We start from the raw sequence: 22,754 nt of genomic DNA, 5'->3' as shown, positions 1-22,754 counted from the left end.
GCAAAGTGTGACCTTTGAAGGGGTTGGCCGGGCATGGACGTGTGAGGGCGTCTGGAGCGTGTTTGTTTATTCAGCAGGGATATAGGTCACTCCTACTGCAGGAGGCTACACCCAACGGGCACAGAAAAAGATTTAGTCCCTTTTAGCCAAAATAACTGAAAGTCCGATAGCATGACTAATGAGACCATTTGAATAAAAGGTGCAGTGCTTAGCAATTTTAACACGCTGTTGTTTCAAAGCTCTTCTCTAATTGACTTACATTATATGAGTTTCAGGGGGACAACATGATGATTGGATATTTGTATATATTGTCCTGTGAAGAGTTTTTTCTTGTGATGAAAGATCTCCTTCCTCTCTTAGCAACTTGCAAATATACAAAACAGTATTATTAACTCTAGGCATTATGCTGTACCTTACATCCCCATGAGACTTCTTGTATAATTGGAAGTTTGTGCCTTTTTTTTTGGAGAAAGAGAGCACACACCGCGGGGGAGGGGCAGAGAGAGAGAGAGAGAGAGAGAGAGAGAGAGAGAATCCCCAGCAGGCTCTGTGCTGTTAGCACACAGCCTGACGTGGGGCTCGATCCCACGAACCATGAGATCACGACCTGAGCCAGTAACAAGAATCAGACGCTCAACCGACTGAGCCACCCAGGTGCCCCAGTACCTTTTCACCTCTTTCAGCCACTCCCACTCCCCCACACCACCACGGGCACCACCAATCTGTTCTCTGTAAAAGCCCTGCTTGTCTCATCTCCCTTAGGGAACCAGTACCATGTTCAGCCTGTGGTAACTGGGTTCTTTCCATTCTTTGTTGTGTTTACATGACCAGAAATCCCCAAAGGCTCAACCTTTCTCCAAGGAACAGTTACTTTTCATTTTCCACGCAGAAAAGGGAGTGTGGGGTGAATCCAGCTGACCACATTGACTTACTGGTCCTCGGTGATTCATTATCTCTGTAGACTATTCTAATCTGTTTTGTGCAGTGGAAAAATTCTTAAAAGTATTTCTACTCATCAGTATTTACGCTCAGTAATTATAGCACCACCAACAGAATTCTGTAACAACTAAGCAGGGTGGGGACAGACACAAGGAAAACTCATGAGAGTGCGTCTTCTAAGAAAATATTATCATTCAAAGGAGCAATTATTCAAAAAGAAAGACTGTCATTTTCTGGTTTTCAACGTAATCACAACTTTTCCATAGGGACTGGATATCAGGAAGAGAGAAGAAGCTAGAAGAAGTTGCTTTTTCTCCGCTGTCCATTTTTTTCAATCTACGATCAAACAACTGAAATCAAGAATGCTAAAATGACACGGGATGGCTTTACCTGTCTGTGAGGCCGCAGGTGTCTATCTGGAGGTCACGGAAACTCCCCAGCGCCCCCTGCTGCACTGTGATGGGATCCACCGCCTTGTCGCCAATGGAGATGAGCCTCAGGCAGCCCTGAAAGCCGCCCAGGGGACCTCCACATCCAGAGCCAGAGACGCTGTCAGGACAGCCTGCACGAACACGGAGATACACAAAGGAGAAAGTCAACCGTCGTGACCAAAATAGTGCAGTGTTTCTTAAATGCAAGTTTGCCGCCTCCTCCTGAGGATGAGGCTTCCTAACTTTTCGGAAGGGCCATACTGATCACGGAGGGGGTGGCGGGTGGCTGAAAAGAACAGAAGCTAGCCGTTTCGGTAAAGCATAGAAATAACAAGCAGAACCAGGCTTACGGGAGGATGGGCCGAGGGTAGGACGCGCAACCCTACCAGTAGAGTCAAGGCACGTTTAATTTCAGCAAAATTTGATTCCTCTCGTGCAAGCGCACAGAAAAAAATCACTCCTTTTAGCATGATATGAAACCATGTGAACTAAATGAAGGGCATGTGATACCAGAATCAGAGAAAAAACTCACAGGCATAATAGGACCTGCTAAATGTAAGATACTTGAATAATAATTACGTCATGTGAAATTTCTACTCTGTATGTTCATGCATGCGCACACAGACACAGGCATAAAACAGAGTTTCAGGGGCGCCCGGGTGGCTCAGTCGGTTAAGCGTCCGACTTCAGCTCAGGTCACGATCTCGCGGTCTGTGAGTTCGAGCCCTGCGTCGGGCTCTGGGCTGATGGCTCAGAGCCTGGAGCCTGCTTCCGATTCTGTGTGTGTCTCTCTCTCTCTCTCTGCCCCTCCCCCATTCATGCTCTGTCTCTCTCTGTCCCAAAAATAAATAAACGTTAAAAAAAAATTTAAAACAGAGTTTGATTACAACTGGTCAGAGAGGGGTGCTTGGGTGGCTCAGTCAGTTAAGCATCTGACTTCGGCTCAGGTCACGATCTTGTGGTTTGTGAGTTTGAGCCCCTCATTGGGCTCTATGCTAATGGCTCAGAGCTTGGAGGCTGCTTCAGAGTCTGTGTCTCCCCTGCTCTCTCTCTTGTGCCCTCTCTCTCAGAAATAATAAATGAATACACTTAAAAAAAAAAGAATTATGTACGTGAAACTTCCACAAGCACAGGCATATTTAAGTTTTTTCAATGTTTACTTATTGAAATAACTCCCAGAGTGTGAGTCGGGGCGGGGGGCAGAGAGAGAGGGAGACAGAATCCGAAGCAGGCTCCAGGCTCTGAGCCGTCAGCACAGAGCCCAACACGGGGCTCGAACCCACCAATCGCAACATCATGACGTGAGCCCGAGTCGGATGCTTAACCGACTGAGCCACCCAGGCACCCCAAGCACAGGCATATTTAAAACCATGTTTGATTTTAACTGTTCAAGGAAATCGAAGAACAATTCATACGTACATTTCTAATTGTTTCTGAATTAGGCAATGTAATCAAATACCTTTTAACAGTAACACACAAAATGATCAAGGATCTCACGATGATATGGCACTGAAAATAATGGAGAAAAATTAGCATCAGACTATTCCATGAAAAAAAGAAATGGGCTTTGATTGTTTCCAAAAGTAAGAGTTAAATTTTACAACTCATGCCGCAGTCACTAATTGGTGTGCTGTAATTACTGTTAAATTAATTAAGCAAGGGGGCCACCAGAGGCGGCTCACCAAAAGCTTTAGTGGCCTCGGAAAGCAAACCGAAGTCTGGGCCTTTAAATGCCCCCAGGTTCTGAAATCAAACCCTAAGGACAACCCATCACGAACAGCTAACCAGGCTTTAAGCTATAGCCAATCAATAATTTCCTTTCTTTGCTTCTGCACCTTCTCTATAGAAGCCTGTCCCCTGGCTCTTGTCTCTACGGAGCCCCCCTAACCACCTCTGGTTTGCTGTTGCCCAATCGGAATCAATCTTTGCTCAAATAAACCCTTAAAATTTTTGATACGCCTCAGGGTATCTTTTACCATTACAAACCACAATTCCCAGTGATTTTATTGTATCCCCTTGGGTTTCCCAAGAAGACAATGCTATCATTGTAATGGTGAGCCAGGTCATGGCTTTGAAATCAAAATCAAAGCAAATGGGGTTCAGAACCACCTCCTTCCCCACGTGTGGGGCTCTCCCAGCCCCTGCGGAGCTGCCTTCTACAGGCATCGCAGATTTGAGTACTGCAAGATGCCTCGGGTATGGGCGGAAAGGAACAGCTCCGGAAAAAAGAGAACAGTCACCGTAAACGCTTTTGTAAAAGGCAACACCTGGAGGAAATCTGCATACAGAGCCTAGTTCCCAAGACACCGCCCAACCCACCACACTTCATTTTTAGGACTGAGGCTGAGGGTCTCCCCCAGAACTGGGGGGGGGGGGGGGTTGGCCAGTGCCCAGGGATGCAACAAAGCGGTCAGTGGTCTACCCCCATTTCTCTCCTGGGACGTCCCTGAAGGGCAGAATGCTTCAGAGCCTCCGCGGGACGTCCTGAGGCTCCTGTTGGAAGTGCATCCACACCTCAACTTGTCTCTGTTCATCCCAGCTGCTCTCTCAACCTTCCGAGGACTGTTCCCAAGAATTAACCTCACCAAACCCCGGACCACAAATGTGCCAGGCAGAGAGGCGGCTTCCCGGGGAACCCACCTGCAGCGACGTGGGATAAAATCACAAAGTTTTCACCTAACTGAATACTTTATTTTCATAGGCAAACACGAACGAAGCACAGCATTTTTAAATAATCAATATGGTTTTAAGCCCGAGAAATTGCGCAGTAAATTGCATGCTTCGTGAAAAATTTACCTATTTTATTTATTCTTTCCCTTATATAATTATGTTTCATTCACATCACCTCCAGGGGAATGTTTTCTTTTAACTTATGAGATACAAGATCTTAATTATTCATCTTTTTAAAAAATCATTAAAAAAATCATTTTCCAATTATTTAAATATTAAGGATTTTTTTTTTTTTTTGGTTAATATTTACAGCCTGGGTTTGAGATTATTATATAAGGCTCTTATTTTTTTTAATGAAAAGGAATCCGTAATTTTATAAAGATTCTACTCATTGCACTCCTATGTGTTTCTTTCCTCTCTCTTTGAACTTTTGTCCTGAGGTCACTGGTGTCCTTCCAAAGGGCGGGGACAGAACATGGAGCCCCCTCGGTCCCAGGAGCTTGCTGCCTAAGAACTTCCACAAAATGCACTTTTCCTTCAGTGACTGAGGCTTTGATGCTTTGTATTCCTGACAAATACAATCCAAAACCAGCCAAGGCCTGCATCAGGTTCAACTCTGTTGGGCCCAATGCAACCCCATAAGGTAGCCTCGTGGAGACTTGACCCTTCAAATGTGGTTCGATGTCACAAAGAACTGCTTAACTCTAAAGTTCTTTACCATTTCCTTGCTTTATGCGAAAATACGCGCATTTCGGCGTGTAAAAGAATTTCTGAAGGGTTATATTTGGAAGAAACCTGGTACATCTTTGTATCTTTACAGGTGACTTCGACGGACAGTGCTTAGGAACAGGGCATTTGCTTACTCCTCTCCAGCCACCGTCCCTTCCTCTGGATCACAAGCCTCAAACTCATCTAAAATACAAAGCAGAATCCGGGGCGCCTGGGCGGCTGAGTCGGTTAAGCATCCAACTCCGGATTTCGGCTCAGGTCATGATCTCACAGTTCATGGGATCGAGGACTGCGTCTCGCTCTGTGCTGACAGTGTGGAGCCTGGTTGGGATTCTCTCTCTCCCTCTCTCCCTGCCCCTCCTGGGCTCATGCTAATCACACTCTCTCTCTTTCAAAATAAATAATAAATATGGGCGCCTGGGTGTCTCAGTCAGTGAAGCATCTGACTTCAGCTCAGGTCACGACCTCGCGGTCCGTGAGTTCGAGCCCCGTGTTGGGCTCTGTGCTGACAGCTCAGAGCCTGGAGCCCGCTCCCGAGTCTGTGTCTCCCTCTCTCTCTGCCCCTCCCCACTTGCACTCTGTCTCTCTCTCAAAAATAAATAAATATTAAGGAAATTCAAAATAAATAATAAACAAATAAACTTAAAGTAAAATAAAACACAGTGCAGTACCTAACTATTCCTGTAAATGACAAAACTAAACAGAATCTAGTGGCCACAAGGAAATGCTCTCAAAGTGGACCTGTAAGAAGGAAAGGTCAGTCCGCTAAGTGCTTCATTGCTGCAGAGGTCGGGAAACGAGGGGAGCCACGGCCCCAGAGAAGCCCAGGCCGGAAGACGCCCATTCATTCATGCTCAAGACTGCCTGAAATCCTGATGGTAAAAAGGCAGAGGGTCATTCCTCGATGACCTGATTCCAGATGGAAGTCAAAGCGGAGAGGGAATATTTACTGCTACATTAATGGAACACACCCGTCACTATCCAAGGGGTCAGAAATTTAGGTACCTCTGAGGATGGCGGAGTAATTGTCTCTTTATGTCACTCACCAGGATGGGTCCTCAGTGAGGCCTCATTACGGTCCTCATCGGTTCCCCAGCCTGTTCACGTTTCACGCAAGGACACTCGAGAGATGCTCAACATGATGTCATAGTCCCCCACTCTGCGGTGCAAGTGCGCTATCGAATGGCACAGAGACTCCTTACCAAAGCAAAGCTCTGTACGATACACCAGAGCAAAACCATCGTTGGAAGAAGAATTTACAAACAAAGCTCAGACTGAGAAAAGTGAGGGAAGTAAAAAGGGAACCACGGAGTGTTGACAGGACACACGAGAAAGGCTGCTAATTGGCAAGAGGGCACGTCTCGTGGAAAGAAAGCCACAGAGCCCTGGTTTATGCCGCTGTCCGATCATAATTAAGGAGATCATCTGCTTCATTGGCTAAAGTGTCCTGGCTTGCACAATAAATCATACGGCCACCCTAACTGTAACTGCCAGATGTCCTCGTCTGTCTTTATGGGAAAGCATGTGACTGATCGCACGGTAAATGGGAATTTACAACTGGCCCCTCCATCGGGAGGAACCCAAGGGGAAGAAGAACTGGTTAGGGAGGGTCTCAGCACATGGGGTATTGGTTGCTGTGAAATACAGAGCATGAATTGGATAAAGTGAATTTCCTTGTTAAACATGATGCATATTCTGCTTCTGGTGGAAATGAACGACGAAGATAATTAAATAAATAGACGCTGGCATCAACCACTCTTGGGACTGGATAAAATAACTCTAACATTGACGTCTTGGGGTCTCAAGGTTTCCACTCAAGTTGAACCTGACATGACCCACTTTACCCAGAACAGAGCTGGAAAGTCAAACAGACTGTAGAGACAAGGGGCTCTGAACAAGGGAGTCTTCACCTGTGCATAAAGCTTGTGAATACAGTACATCTACTGAGAACCAGAACTCCATGTTCACTGGTCCCAGACCTCCCTTTCTTGATTTTCCTTGACCGCCAATAATATTCGTCTTTTTCCTTAGTATCAGTAAATTGGTTTGTTTTAGCCGGGTGAGGGCATCGGTGGAGTGTTTTGGATAGTATATATTCTTCCTCCAGGAAAAAAGATGCTGTGACGTTGGTATAAAACGCGCAGTTGATTAGGTTAGTTTGAATCATTGCCTGGAATCGTTCTATAGGCCTAAGTTGGGCATTTACAGCTACGTATGTAGAGGTCATTCTGAATTTATACATTAGTTAGGGATAATGTGCTGTGACTGCAAGATCTTACACTGTTTTTGCCACTTAGCGCCAAATTATAATCGCGGCCAAAAAACAGGAAAGCGGTAATGAAGAAAAGACATTCTGCTCTCTCATGGGATGTTTACACTTTGTAATTCCGCTCATCTGCAGGACGCTATTTGTTACGGGAAGCCCTACTAACAAGACAGCTGCTCTGCACATCAACACAATTTTATGAAACTATGTGAGGAAAGGCCTATTATGCTCTTCTCAACACATCGCCTCCAACTCTCCAGGGTCCTTTCATAGACCAGAGGCTGGGTCTCTGTGCAAAACCCATGTGACTAATGCGAACTCGCGAGCGTCGATTCGGCGTTAATGACTGGAGCCTGTCGCTGGAAACACCGCACACGACCCTGTTTCATCAAATCGACTGTGCGTAGTAGGAAAGCTTGGTAGTTTGTGCATAAGGAAAATTTTTAAATCACGGGCAAGATTATTCTTGGCCGCCGGAGCAGGACATTTATAGAATTTTTTATAATAGCAACAACAAAAAAAAATCCAACTGTCAATCCAATGTGACATTGGATTGCTACATTTTAAGTAAAATCCAACTGTCAATCAATAGTAAAACGGGACGGATTTACTAAGTAAAACATGGCATAATATACATCAAAAGCCACAGAGCGGTAAAAATTAATTAACTTTACCTATAGACATTCACACAGTGGATCTCAAAAATAAATATAAAAAGCAACCACAGCAATAATTAAAAAAAAAAGAACACAGAAGGGTGTATACAGTGGTACCCTATTTATAAAGTTAAAAGCAAGGTAGCACACAACACTCTTCTTTTAAAGTCCCTACATACAAAACAGGTTTAAAGAAAGGCAATACATTAAAAATTACAAACTTTCAGGTGTCAAATAAATAAGTTATAGGGATAATGTACAGCATGGTGACTACAGGTAATAATGCTGTATTATGTATTTAAAAGTTGCTAAGAGAGTAGATCTTTTTTTTTTTAATTTTTTTTAATGTTTTACTTATTTTTTGAGACAGGGAGAGACAGAGCATGAACGGGGGAGGGTCAGAGAGAGGGAGACACAGAATCCGAAACAGGCTCCAGGCTCTGAGCGGTCAGCCCAGAGCCCGACGCGGGGCTCAAACTCACGGACCGTGAGATCATGACCCGAGCCGAGGTCGGACACTCAACCGACTGAGCCACCCAGGTGCCCCGAGAGTAGATCTTCAAAGTCCTCATCACAAGAAAAGAATCGTAACTATGTCTGTGGATGGATGTTCACTGGACTTACTGTGGGATCACTTCCCAGTACAGACAAATATCGAGGCATTATGTTGTACATGTGACACGAGTATGATGTCATACATCAGTTTTATCTGAATTTAAAAATCAAAGGGACACCGTGGTGGCTCAGTCGGTTGAGCATCCGACTTTGGCTCAGGTCACGACCTCATGGTTCATGAGCTCGAGCCCCAGGTCGGGCTCTGTGCTGGCAGCTCAGAGCCCGGAGCCTCCTTCATATTCTGTGCCTCCCTCTCCCTCTGCCCCTCCCCGACTCCCGCTGTCTCTCTCTCTCTCTCTCTCATGAATAAATAAACTTAAAAATTTTTTTCTCAATTTAAAAATAAAAAAAGCAATACAAAGATTTGTAAAAAGAAATGCAGGGTAATACTTAACTGGGGGGGGATGAGAATCTGGAGGAATAAGGGAAGCTTTGAAAGCGTTGTAATGTATGTTCATTTTGTTATTATTATTATTATTATTATTATTTTATTTTTTGAGAGAGAGCATGAGCAGGGGAGAGGGGCAGAGGAGGAAAGAGAAGCTTCAACAGGCTCCACGCTCAGCACAGAGCCTGACATGGGGCTTGATCGCACGACCCTGGGATCATGACCTGAGCTGAAATCCAGAGTCAGATGCTCAACCAACCGAGTCAGCCAGGTGCCCTGAAAGCATTGTAGCATTTAACTGAGTACCCTGGGGGATGAGCCCATAAATATTCAAGAGACATTAGTGGTATTTTAAAATACATACACACGGGGCATCGGGGTGGCTCAGTCGGTTAAGCGTCTGACTTCAGCTCAGGTTGCGATCTCATGGTTCATGAGTTCGCGCCCCGCACGGGCTGTGCGCCGACAGAGCAGAGCCTGCTTCGGATTCTCTGTCTCCTTCTCTCTCTGTCCCTCCCCTGCTCGCCCTCGCGTGCACGCTCTTTCTCTCAAAAATGAGCACGTAAACGTTAAAAAAAATAAAATATATACGTGTATTGCGTAGTAACTACTGATTCATACGACATCAACGTGTAAATATCTAGGAAGTTACCTACTCCGGTAACTGCGTTGCCCGTTGGGAACATGTAGAGTGTTCAAATTATGCAAGAAGGTTCAAACATCAAAGAAGATTCTGTGGTTTTGAAAAGTATTTTTTTTTACGCTTTAATAAAAATAACAAGTATTCTATTTTGTATCGTTAAACAACATAGCGAGGATTTTTCTTCCTATCCCTTTTAGTGTCTCAAACTCCTTTACCTTTGAAGTTATAGCTCCTGGATAAATTCTTTATTTAGTTTTCAAGGAATCTGTTCCTCTGCAGAGCTATAAAATCCATCATAAGCATAAAGGTTTAAAAAACTACCTGGGTCAGAAATGCACCATATTTAGCAAGCAACGAAGGCCAGCAATCCGATCTTTTAATGCTGCTGGCAATACTCCACGTGTACCGTGATGGCCGCTTTCGGGGCCTTGAAAGATTAAACACCCTGATTCACGGTTTGTGTGCTTATTGTCAATTCTTAGGGAGGATTTTACACTTTCTTCTTGGGCTATCGAGCTATCTCCACCATGATTCCAAACTTATTTTAGAAAAAAAAAAAAAAACAACTATAAAATGCAAAATAGGAATAACATCAAGGCCGGCTTCCAGCCAAGATTAGAAATAAGTCTTACAATTGACAGGTCTAAGCTTCCGGTGGCTCAGGATTTTTCACTCGAATGCCTCAGGAATGGAGATTCATTACCCTCAGAAGCTCCCCCTCCCTGGCTGAAAGGATCCCAGACAGACTCAGTCAAAGGTCTACTGAACACGCAGCAGTCCATGGACTACAGTCCAGGGAGACGGCCTGGTGTCGTGTTGGTAAAGTTCATCGCTAAGTAACGAGTGAATCATCAACAGCGATTAAAGTGCTCTCTCGCTCTGTTGTATATAATGGGGCCCTTCTGTAGAGACAGTGGGGATAGAATGTTTCCTAACTATGTTGGGAATGTTTCTGCACTTGGTGACGTGCAGATTCTGGTTCAGGAAGTCAAGGATGCTCCATCCAAAGCTCTGATAAACTCTCACGTGATGCTGATGCCGCTGGTTCCCGGATCACACTTGGGGAACCAGGTTCCTCAGGGAGAAGAGAAGGCTACAGAAAGAATACCCACATGCAGCAATAAAATTGTCACATAAAAACCTGAAGAGAAGGTTGGGAGAGTCACTTGGCATTAGCAAAATTCTCGACAGCAAAGTACTGAAGGTAAGAAACAGGGAACAAGGACCCTCCCAGTTGCCCGCACACAGGATTGCCTGGAGACCTTAAGAAATGTGTTGCGCAGGCTTCAGAACCAGATAAATCAGGATCCCTGGGGACGGGACCAGGCGCTAGCATTTTTGAAGCCTTCCAGGTTACTGCAGGGAAAGCAAGTGCCAAATCCAAAGCCAATCTTAGCACAGGTACATTTAAACAAGGCCACACAGGAGACGTACATTTGAGGCCATAATTTACCGCCTTTGCCGACTCAACATTCTCAGGGACTATCACTGAAAGAGAAAGGTTGTCCTTCAGTATTAGTCTTCATTTAAAACGGTCAGTTGCCTTAGAAGGCGGGAGCTGGAAAGACAAAGATATTTTGACTGCCAACAGAGCCGGTCTTCACTTACCGCCCAAATAATAGGTGTCCCCGGAATCAATCCGTCCACGCAAGGAATGAGCCACGGAGGCCGCCTCGCCATCCACCATCACACTCAGGTGACTTCCTTTCAATGATAAGGACACCGAATGCCACTGCCCGTCGCTTAATCCAGCACCTGGAGGTAAACAAGATGGGGAAAAAGATTTTCCTACAAACCCTACAGATGCCTCTAAACAGAGCAAGTGCTTGAAAACAGCACAATGAAGATCCTGGACCATCTACCAAAGACCACCATGAACTCACCTGAAGCCTCCCCAGCCTATTTAGCTGGCTGGGCAATGGAGAACCACCACAGGGGACAGCTGGGGCCTCTCGGGGGGACAGGGTGAGGCTTGGGATAGATGTGGGCTTGCCTGGGGGTTCCAAAGAGGCAATGAGATGATGTGGTATCCTGATCAGGTTTATCCAGGAGGAAGGTGTGGCCCATGCAGCGAGGCTCATCGAGTAAATGTGTGGTTGTGGTGGGTCCTTGCGTCTGACCCTCCACCGTCATGGACTGGCCAGTCTGGTTCTAACAAACATTATTATGTTCGGTCGGGAATATTTATGCCCTAATGGGCACACTGCAATGGCTGTGTTTCACTGTCTCATCACGCAATTAAATCAGAAAAGTACAGGGAGAAAAGAGGAGAAAAGAAAGAGACCCGAATCAAAGGGGTAAAGAAGAATCAAGAGTGGGCGATCCAGACATTCTGCTTTGGATGCTGTCGTGTTAGTTTCTCCTAGTCGTAGGGCCTTTAGAGAATAACACAACTGACCCTGAGAAACCCTGAAAGAACGAGACCTTCCCAATCACACGGCATAGGGCATACCTCATTCTCCTCTAGCTTGTTCATACTTGAGGATGTGGAGAAGCATAGGCATTTTCCAAAATTGTAAGTTACAAAAATAAATTTTTTTCATACTTTTTGTATTAGCATTATCTATAATGATAATTATAGTCTATTTAGACTATTTATGGTAGACTATTCAAATATATCGTATATATCAATCTAACTTTCTAAAAATATTTAAGTTTTTAAGTATTAATAAGACATGAAATTTCACTGAAATCATTAAATGTAAAGTTAAAAAAGCATTATATTACAGTGTGTGTGTGTGTGTGTGTGTGTGCATACTCAATCACTGTATAAAATCAATGTATAAAAATGGAAAAGAAAACTGGTAGGAAATATTCTTAAATATGAACGTTAACTTTTGGAGAAGGGAATGGTGTTTGCTTTCATTTTATGTCGTTTTTCCATTTTGTTTTCCCAAATTTGACACAGCACTCTCCAGCTATTGCTGTGTTATTATTCTGAAAAACTAATATTAGTCCCTCCTAAATCAGCCACCGTCTCTTGAATCCGTGAGATGAAGTATCTATTTTTTTCTTAAAGTGATGGAGTTGGGAATGGTCAAGTGGTCCAGCCAGCGACCAGCGACCAACCACATGCGACTTTACTTTCTCCTACAGACTTACTGGCCAGGTCTTACACTGAATGAAAATCCGATGTTGTGTCACGGAGAAGACAAATCAGTCAACAGTAGGTGTACCAGCACACTCACCAAGACAACGTTTGTTAGTCAGCCCCTCCTAGATTATTTTGCCAAAGCAAACAACCCCTAAGCTCAATGAGTAACAATTAAGGGTTTGGTTCTCACTCTGGTCCTGAGCCAGTCAGGTCTCCATCCTCTGTGCCCCCAGTGCCTCTGCATGGAGGACTGGAGCTAATGCATGGCCCCATTTCTGCCTCAGGGCTGAGAACGAAACGGTGCTTGGCAGCATCTTGCCATGGCTTCTGCTCGGATGTGACAGACATCACTTCTGCCCACATTCCGTTGGCCAAAATGAGTCATCTGGCCAAATTCCTCCCCTCCCAAACGGTCACGGCAACCCCCACACGCACAGAGATGCCTGTTGTGTTAAGGAGGACAGTGAATAATTGGAAATCATTCAGAAATGGTCTTGGGGGCACCTGGGCGACTTAGTCGGGTAAGCGTCTGACTCTTGATCTTGGCTCAGGTCATGATCTCACGGTTGGTGAGTTCGAGCCCCGTGTCAGGCTCTGCACTGAATTCTTTCTCTCACTGTCTCTGCCCCTCTCCAGCTTGCTCTCTCTGTCTCTCTCTCCCAAAATAACTTAAAATAAAAAAAGAAAGAAACTGTCTTGCCCAGGAGGGAACGAGGCCATAAACACCTTTACTCATTGAAAAATAACAAAATGATGACTTCTTGATTTTTTGATGTCATGCCCAAGCATGATGATGAGTCTACTTGACTCTAATCATCTTAGGGAATTGTCCCAATAGATTAACTAATACCTCTTATAAATGATAAAGTCAAAGACTGCTTAACAGCCCTATATATTTGGAAGTCAACCTACGAGAATCAGAGTTATTTTATAGCCCATGGGGATATAAGCCCCAAAGAAAATATGACCATATTTCCAGTAGAAAGTTAACCAGTCATATTTAACTTAATACCAGATTCCGGCCCAATCAGTCTAATCAACCATACAAATTCACGTCTGTAAAATGTTCTTCAATATGTCAATTACCCTTCGATTACAAATTAAAATTAAAATACAGCTTTTTCGTTTTTGCTTGATCTCTCATCAGTGACTTCCACGTGGACCTGAGATCCACATGTGTGGGAAATATGTTTCTGACATGACCCAGAAGGTCATAGATCCCGCTCTAAAAATAGCTATAACTTTGGGGCTCTTAGGAGGCTCCGTCGGTTAAGGGCCCAACTCTTGATTTCGGCTCAGGTCATGATATAACAGTTTGTGAGTTTGAGTCAACGCGTCGGGCTCTTCGCTGACAGCGTGGAGCCTGGATGGAATTCTCTCCCTCTCTCTCTGCCCCCTCCCTGCTCACACTCTCTCTCTCTCTGAGATAAAGAGATAAACTTAAAAAAAAAATAGCTACAACTTTGTTCTTCTCAGACTACAAAATACTAGTTAACTTACTTTCCAGCACTCACTTTCAAGGAAGGGACAGTTTTTAAAGTCACAAAGGTGACTTTGCCACGGACACGCATCCAGTACGATAAAAATGCCAGAGTCTCACTTTCCGTTTCACATTTGTGGAGCCAGAACCGTTGCAAAGGGTCAACACCTGTTAGTTTCATGAATGGATAATGAGGAAGGTGACAACAGAACACGGAGCATTTGGGTTACTTAAAACGTACATTATGACATTGGCCCTGAAGCAAGCCGAAGGAGGTCCTGCAGTCCTGGAGCTTAAAAAGGAATAAACACACCAGATTCCGTGAATGTTCCTTCCAGTCTTCCCATTCGGTATTGATTTTAAAGCCTACTTAGCATATCTGTCGGGACGGTAACCACATCCACTTAAAGCCTGGTATTAAAACCCAATATTTAATTTGGTGTGAAATATTCCCTCCCGCCCCCTCCTGCCCTCTGTGTGTCCACCCACCTGTCTAGGACATAGAGTTCTTTCACGGGAGAGCCTGCGGAAAACACTCCCGAAAATCTCCTTGAATTGGTTAATAGATGCCATTTGGCTCTTTTATAATAAAAGACTGGTTTTTAATAAAATCTGTCATTCTCATTTAAAGTGAAACGCCTGCACTTAACGTGCGTTCTTTCCGTCTACCCATTATAATTCTCACCCTTTGTGTGTGCTCTACTCTCCTTGCTTCTGATGGAAGAAGCCAGTCTCCCAGGCAGCCCCGGAGGCAAGGGATAGATGAAGAAGAGAGGGTAGACCGTGCTTTTGGTTTTGCTACTGCGAAAATGATGCTAATTCTTTCCCTCAGCCCTTCCCAGCTCCCCCCTTCGAAGTCTCAATCTAGGAGGTGATGGTTGGGCGGGGCGGGGGGGGGGGACTAGTTGGGGAATAACGGTAACTAAAAGTTACCGAGTGCTCATCAGCAGGCACCGTGCTGACGGTTTGCACGCACGGTGTCATCGTTTACACTGTGAGTCATACTAGAGTCATTTCAAAGGCGAGCACGTGAGGCTTGGCGAGAGCAAAGGAGGCGCCTTATCCAGCCCATCAGACATAAAGGGGAGCGCGCTGTCCCTCCTCCGCTTTCCTTCTGTTCCCACCACACTCCCCTGGGCCAGCTCCATAAACACACGCACACTAGACTACACGCCCTTGGACCGTTCTAGATCCTGAGATAACTATTAGGAAAAAGGATCTAACACCTGGGAACAGGAGGAAAGATGACTGGATGTCCTTTTTGCCATTCAATGCGACTTACATGGAGCTTATCCTTTAAAATTTGGTTCTGGGTTTGGTACGTGCTTTCGTGCTTCATACAAGGTTTAAGACGAAAACCAACTGCAAGCTGTCTCATTTTCCATCTACAGGCACACCTCGTCGTATTGCGTTTCGCGTTACCCGATTCGCAGATACCGTGTCTTTTACGAGGTGAAGGTTTGCGGCAGCCCTCCCTGGAGCGTGTCTCTTGGGGCTGTGTTTTCAACATCATTTGCTCACTTCGTGTCTCTGTGTCACATTTGGTAATTCTCACAATTTTTCAGACTTTTTCATTACTACGACATTTGTTACGATGTTCTGTAACCAAGTGATTACAACTCCCTGAAAGCTCAAATAACAGCATTTTTTAGCAATAACGTATTTTTTTAAATGTTTATTTCTTCTGAAAGAGAGAGAGAGCGAGAGCTGAGGAGGGGCAGACAGAGAGGAAGACAGAATCCCAAGCAGGCTCCAAGCTGTCAGTGCAGAGCCCCGTGGAGAATTCCATCTCATAAATTGTGAGATCGTGACCTGAGCCAAAACTCAAGAGTTGACTATTTTACCAACTGAGCCAGCCCGGTGCCCCAGCCATAAAGTTTTTTTTCTTTTTTTAATGTTTTATTCATTTTTGAGAGAAAGAAAGACAGAGTGCAAGTGGGAGAGGGGCAGGGAGAGAGGGAGACACAGAATCCGAAGCGGGCTCCAGGCTCCGAGCTGGCAGCACAGAGCCCGACGCGGGGCTCGAACCCACAGACCGCGAGATCGTGACCTGAGCTGAAGTCGGACGCTCAACCGACTGAGCCACCCAGTTGCCCCATAACGTGTTTTTTAATTAAGATATGTACATTGTTTTTCTAGACTTAAAGCTAATGCACACTTAACAGACTACAGTATACTGTAGACAAAACTTTTATATGCACTAGGAAACCAAAAAATGCATTTCACTTGCTTTATTGTAATATCTGCTTTATTGTGGTAGTCTGGAACCAAGCCCGAATATCTCTGGGGCATGCCTGTATTTCAAATGCAAAAAACATCACCCCTCACAGGCTTCCAAATCAAGCAGCAAATACCAAGAAAAATTCACCTTTGGTTTGCTTTTGAAAATCAACACGTTGCCCTGTAAAGGCTTAGAAATCAATGCAATAAATTGTGCAATGTTTCAGCACTGGCCTTTAAAAAAAGTTAAATAACTAATACATGTGCGTGTTGGAGGGGACAGCGCTATGTACCCACGTGACACAAGAGTAAAAAACGATCTTTTTTAGTTAATACTACATGGGGCTTGTACATCTGTACAAGCAAAGGTTGAAGCAATTTACTGAATCTGATTGGACACTATTGGCTCTGTTCATTTGCTGAGGCCCACAGGGAAACTCTGTGCGCCGGCGGCCAGATTTTTCTGATTTATAAAAAGAAACAAAAAATTTACGTTTCATTCCTGGTTTTTCAATCCCAAACTGGTAACCCCAGGTCGGGCAAGAGGGTCCTTCCCTAGTCAACATTCATGGAAGGACATGCCATGAGCCTGCCTGGGTTTAAATTTTTATCAGCACTCAAATGCAAAATAGCCCCCTAAGTTCAAAGATAAGACATCTCTGGAAGTGAGTTTGGAAACATGGGTGCTTCTTGGAAGACGGGGGCAGAACATCTGCCCATGGTTATAAGAACTTCATCCAAAACAGGGTCCCCAAAGGGAGCAGGAGCTGTGACAGAAAGGGGAAAAATGAGAACTTAAAATATTATGAAAACCAGGGGTACCTGGGTGGCTCAGTTAAGTCATGACCTCATAGTTTGTGAGTTCGAGCCCCACATCCAGCTCTGTGCTGACAGCTCGGAGCCTGGAGCCTGCTTCGGATTCTGTGTCTCCCTCTCTCTCTGTCCCTCCCCCGCTCATGCTCTGTCTCTCTCTCTCTCTCTCTCAAAAATAAATAAACTTAAAAAAATTATGAAAACCAGTGTGTAAACAGGCTCAAAAGACAGCAAACAGAGCTCTATTTTCCCAAGACTACTCAGAATTAGGCTAATGGCCTCCAGTATTTCAAGTTCATGGCCAATTACTAACCACTGACTTACAAATAAGTTATTTTTTAAACTTTTTGACAATTATGTTTGATGTAGCTAAATTTGTGTCACACACCAACAGCCTGGAGATACCTATTTCAAAGGTAAAAGAAATTTAGTTCCTTCTAGAAGGATTATGAATATCTTATTGGTTCACTTGCTCATTTATTGTAGAGATGACAAATCTCGGGTTGACACGTGACAAATGTCTATTACCTGCTGTGACATCCCTCGATGGATGTCCGGGCTGGGAGAGACTCAGCTTGAGTTTTCCATCATTTAGAACAAGGACAAGAGCCCCCGACCCGTGTTTTAACTGACTGGTCAGCAACAGCCCTGCTCTGTTCCACGTCCGAAACTGGAAAGCGGCTGACACTTTGTCCTCTCCAGAGGCACCCGGGAGAGCCAAGTAGCTGCTGGAACTCAGGAAAGTCACAGGGACAATCTGAAGGTGTGAGCACGAGTAAGACACATTTCCCTGTGAACACAGCAAAAGAGGATTTAGGAAGGTGCCGGAAGGATACTTCCATTTCACGAACAATGGGTCTTCCAAGATTTACAGTATCCTATCAACCTTCTAGCAAACTAGGACTTTCAAAACGAGGCTTCCCCATCAAACTTAAGTCCAGATTTACCTTACAGGTCCTTCAAACCACAGCACCGCCCTCTCCGGGCAAACCTATTTCTGAGTCCTTCAGGGGAGTTCTGTCTTCTCCATTTCTGGGCTTTGGCAAAGGAATCTCGAGCCACATCTTTCCCAGGCCTTGTGCTGGACGTGGGATACAACAGACGAGACAGACTTCTCCCCTCAAGGTGTTAGGTGTTTATATCTGCTATGAAGCCCAGCACCAGGGACCACCTTCTCCAAGAACTTTCCTGAATTCGCCTTGGTGATGTAAACGTGCTTATAGCCGTGTCACTCAGGTGACGCGTGTACATCTGACTCAGGTGGGCAGTATGCTTCTGCACATCCGAAGGGAAGGATGTGGCCAGGTGACCTTTCCAAAGGCAAACAGGCTGCCTCTCAGAAGCTCTCACGGGCCGGGTCGCCCAGGGTGTTCACCCAGCCTAAGGTCTGACCTGCCTGGCAGGTTTTTATAACTCTTTTTTATTCTATTTTACCAAAAAAACACACACCTTTTATCTTTAGATTATTTCTCTGGCTCCAGGAGCAAACTTATTTTTAATCGCAGCATTTGGAAAAGAAGGAACTTAAGTTCTTAACATAACTCCAATTAAGATCTCTACTAGAATTTTTGCCTGGGATTGGATACATTTTCATAAATTCCAGAGGAATATGTACCGAAACATTGCCATTCCTCTCCAAAATATATTATGCAAAGAAATACAGTGAGATGGGACTGAATTCAGGAGACGCCAAAGCATCCACACCATAAAGGCACTGTAGTTTAGTCATTATGGTATTGCTATAGGAATAAACGTAACAGCAGAGCCCAATAAATAACCCACAGAAAGATCTGAGAACATATGTACAGTCAGTGTGTAAAAAAAGGTACGATTCAACTTAGACACAAAAGGTTGGACTTAATTACTACATAGCGTAAGAATAAATGGGTATCCCTAAGGCCTAAAATGACAACTGATCCACAGAAAGAATAAATCCTAGACAATCAAAGGCTTAAAGATATTTTTTCAATTTTAAAACACATAAAACCAGCTTAAAACTTTTTCCCGGAAAATCCATGAGACTATATCTAGCATCTCGGGTTTTAGAAACATTCCAAATACTACAAAGCTATAAAAAAATACATAGACACATTGACCACATACAAATAAAAACATTTATATATTCAACGCAGCATATAACATTTAATATAAAAGATACGATATACAATACATAATTATATTAGAACATGACTTCACATTTAATATAAAATTGATTAGTCTGAAAAACCTATCTGGACCCTGAATGACAAAGGGTAATAATCTGCCAAACATAACACTCTCTTATAAATTGGCAAGGAAAAAAATCGTTTAATAAAATTAAAAATGGGCCAAAGAAGAAGAATCAACAGTGATCAGAAAAGCAAATCCAAACGGACAAAAGATTATTTCATTCATCGGTATCGGTAGTCAGATAAACACGACGTAACCATCCATATTAGTTCATGTCCGTTGAGCTGGCAACAGTCTGAGAGCTGTTTGACGCGTGTGGCTGCCTGACATTGGATGGAAGGACTGTGTCACACACTGCTGATGGCAAATGTCGTGTTACAGTTTGGGGGGGGGGGGTGGCAAACAGCAACATGAATTAAAATTTCAAGCTGCATAAAATTTCCAGGCAAGAAATTCTACTCCTGAAACTTTTCCCACCCAAATAAAAGACCCCGTATCTGAAAACAAAGGTGCGACTGCCCGTTGGTGGTAAAACAGAAGTAGAAATAAAGCAAACGTCTTGATTAGAAAATGACTTTCCTAATGGCAAACTGCGCAGCCGTGACAACATAGACCTACACCTGTTGACAGAAACGAATTTCCACAAGGTTTAGTGGAGTCGGAAAACCGAGACTGAGAAAAGCTTCTCTAAAACGATCCCCTTTCTGTAAACGGCGCGGGACATGGAGGCATCTACGTTCACACATACGTGGGTGAACCTGAACCCACTGATCTGTACAGGATTCGGTTTTAAGGGCCCAAACATGGAAGGACGGGTGCTGGCTTAGTAACATGCCAGGCTGGGCGAGGGCCAGCAGCCATATGGAGAGACGGAACTGTCACAACTCTCCCATCCATCTTAGGGGTTAACCTGCTTCCAGATAACAAGCTCCTTACGTTGCTGACCTAAGTCCCTGCATCCACAGCGGGCAGACCACTGGCCTTGAAGACAGAGGGACCCAAACTCTCCCAGCCAGTCGGTTCAAAGCCACGTCCACTTTCTGCACAGCCTAGACCTAACCTTTTTTAGCACGATGTTTTTCCTTTGGGAGTCACACAAATGCTTTTGCTAACCTCCCCCTCGCGTATCCGCAGACCCTGCCCCCCTTCGCAGAAACAACGGAGCGCTCTTGCGCATCGCAAGACGGAACCAGATCCCCACGCACAGCCCCTGAGCACTGAGATAAGGTTCGAGGCTGGCATCACCGAGCCCGCCCGTGATCAAGAAACGTCGGAGAAATATTTGAGAAATTTGGCGTCGGCTTCCATACGTACGTAAAAATTAAGAAAGAACGTGATGGGGGTTAAGGAGCATACTTGGAATGAGCACCGGGTATTGGGGGGAAATGTTGAATCACTATATGGCACACCTGAAGGTGATATTACACCGTTTGTAAACTAACCGGAATTAAAATTTTCGCCAGTAAGTTGCATTTTAAAATCTAATCGATTAATTAACATGGACGAAATATGAACTGAAAAGTATATATGACTGGTACTTTCCCTGCCTTCAGGAGAGGTGTATTCTAAAACCGAACCAATCAGGCAAGTTGCAAGTTGCAAGTTTCTCTTGACCTCGCAAATAGACTTTCTTACCACGGCGAGGGTCTGCGGCTTGCGTTTCTTGGACAAATCAATGATATCCACTCCATTATAATAGAGGTTTTCGAAGCAGCCGTGAAAGTTTTTACGTGGGAACACCACTGATTTTCTGTGTCCGGGAATCCCTCCGAAGCTGATCTTAGAAAGAAAAAAATGACATAAATAATATTGTTTAATGATTTTCTGATTATCTGCCTAAAACATTTATGACGAGCAGGTGTACAATAACTGTCGCAAATCTATCCAGCATTATTTTGCATTATCGTGTTAATTTCAAATGAAGTTTTCGATGTAGATTTAGCAATGTTTCATTATGTCTAGATAAATAGGTTAAATACCCATCTTGCAACGTGCTGCTCAAACCGACTCTGTCACTTTAGCCGATGGGGGATATCGCACATCGATTTCCACGGTCACTCTTGATCTATGCGACCATACCGCTGCCCGTGATGACATTCTACTTTATAAATCTTTCTGGAACCCAGACTTTAGGGTCCTGGTCCTTGCGGTGGCTCTGCTGATAGGTTAGAATAATAAAGCCATTGATAATCTCATTCAAGGCCAGGCTCTCCAGCTGGCCTCCTCTGCTGAGGCCACTTATCCTAAATGAATGTTGAAATCATCCCATTTGCTCTGACAGATGTGCTGAGCAGAACTGGTGGAACAAAAGGGGCATTTCAGCGTAGGGTCGACCCGCGTAGGCAACACGCTGCGAATACGTTAAACCTTTAAACTTCCCAAGAAATGGTATCTGGAATCCTGCACTTCTGGCTCTCCTGCTCCTCAAAAAAGCATGTTGGAATATACAGGGATCACTTCTCCGAGGTCCCCTAGATCGCTAATTCCGTGTAGGATTGCCCTAAAACACAGAGAGATCTCCAAGGTAAGTGTTGACATCCGACGCCAGATGTAACACCAAAGAACTGTCTGAACAGATCATTTTTAAGCGCGCCCTGCTGTACCCTTAGCTCTTCATGCACACACTTCCCAGCTTTAACGCCCACTGCCTCTCGTGTGAAAACTAACATCGACGAGTGATGAAACGTCTCGACAGCACACAGGCACGTCACGCGCCGACGTCAGCCGTGGGAAACGCTTCGCCGGAATTCTGAATTGCTAGCCAAGGGGATTTCTCTGTGTCGTGCCATTTTCCTAGAAGGTCAGGTTGCATTTAAATCCGTAATACTTAAAAAGTAATTTTCACACCTCATCATCAAGATCCAAATAGCGGGACCCGCTCTTTGCCTGGAAATGCTGCGTGTGCCTGTCCACGGTGAAGTTGACGTGTGCATTCAGGAGCTCCAAGAGGACAGAATGCCAGTGCTGGTCGTCCAGCAGGCTGCCCAGGGTGAGGGTCACACGGGCGTCAGGGGACGGCAGGTTAGCGTGGCCTAGAAGGACAGGGGAAGCAATGCACCACTCCAATTCAACACTACGACGGCCATGTGGAGGGCAGCGTTTCTCACAACTACACTTTCCTTCCCTCCTTCTCTCCCAAGCACTGGTCGACTGCTCTGACATTAGTCTCATGCACAACCTTCTCTCACTTGTGAATAAATTCTTCCACGTTCCTTGTTTATATTATTATTATTATTATTATTATTATTTAAATGTTTTATTTATTTCTGAGAGACAGAGCACAAACAGGGAAGGGGCAGAGAGAGAGAGAGAGAGAGACCCAGAATCCGAAGCAGGCGCCAGGCTCCGAGCTGTCAGCACAGAGCCCGACGCGGGGCTCGAACCCACGGACCGCGAGATCACGACCTGAGCCGAAGTCGGACGCTTCACCGACTGAGCCACCCACGTGCCCCTTGTTCTTCTTCTTATCAATTATTGCATTTTCATTTTTCTTGAAAATATCTTCTTCCTGGGACCCCATTTCTAGTACTACCTTAAAAATTCAATGCTCTGCCCTTGCTTCTACAATGTTATCAGGTTACTGACGAAGTACAAACGGTCTTATGCAGTTATCAAGCATTAAAAGTTTTCACAGTAAAGTA

The 22,754-nt window shown here is 44.6% G+C and overlaps 1 protein-coding gene across 1 annotated transcript in view; it reads right to left on the bottom strand.

Moving 5' to 3' along the window:
• Positions 1–22,754, bottom strand: part of LOC102954982 (contactin-associated protein-like 3) — a 194,794-nt gene that overhangs the window by 71,960 nt on the left and 100,080 nt on the right. Inside the window, exons 6-10 of the mRNA XM_042964400.1 lie at positions 21,961–22,145; positions 20,749–20,892; positions 17,473–17,734; positions 10,946–11,092; positions 1,330–1,501 (exon numbers count right to left, since the gene is read on the bottom strand). Of these exons, the coding sequence (XP_042820334.1) occupies positions 1,330–1,501; positions 10,946–11,092; positions 17,473–17,734; positions 20,749–20,892; positions 21,961–22,145 (910 nt within the window). The remainder of the gene's footprint in view (positions 1–1,329; positions 1,502–10,945; positions 11,093–17,472; positions 17,735–20,748; positions 20,893–21,960; positions 22,146–22,754) is intronic.

Source organism: Panthera tigris, chromosome D4 (assembly GCF_018350195.1).
Source record: "Panthera tigris isolate Pti1 chromosome D4, P.tigris_Pti1_mat1.1, whole genome shotgun sequence".
NCBI lineage: Eukaryota > Metazoa > Chordata > Mammalia > Carnivora > Felidae > Panthera > Panthera tigris.
The sequence above is the reverse complement of the archived record's forward strand: the minus strand, read 5'-3'. Positions and strand labels throughout refer to the sequence as shown.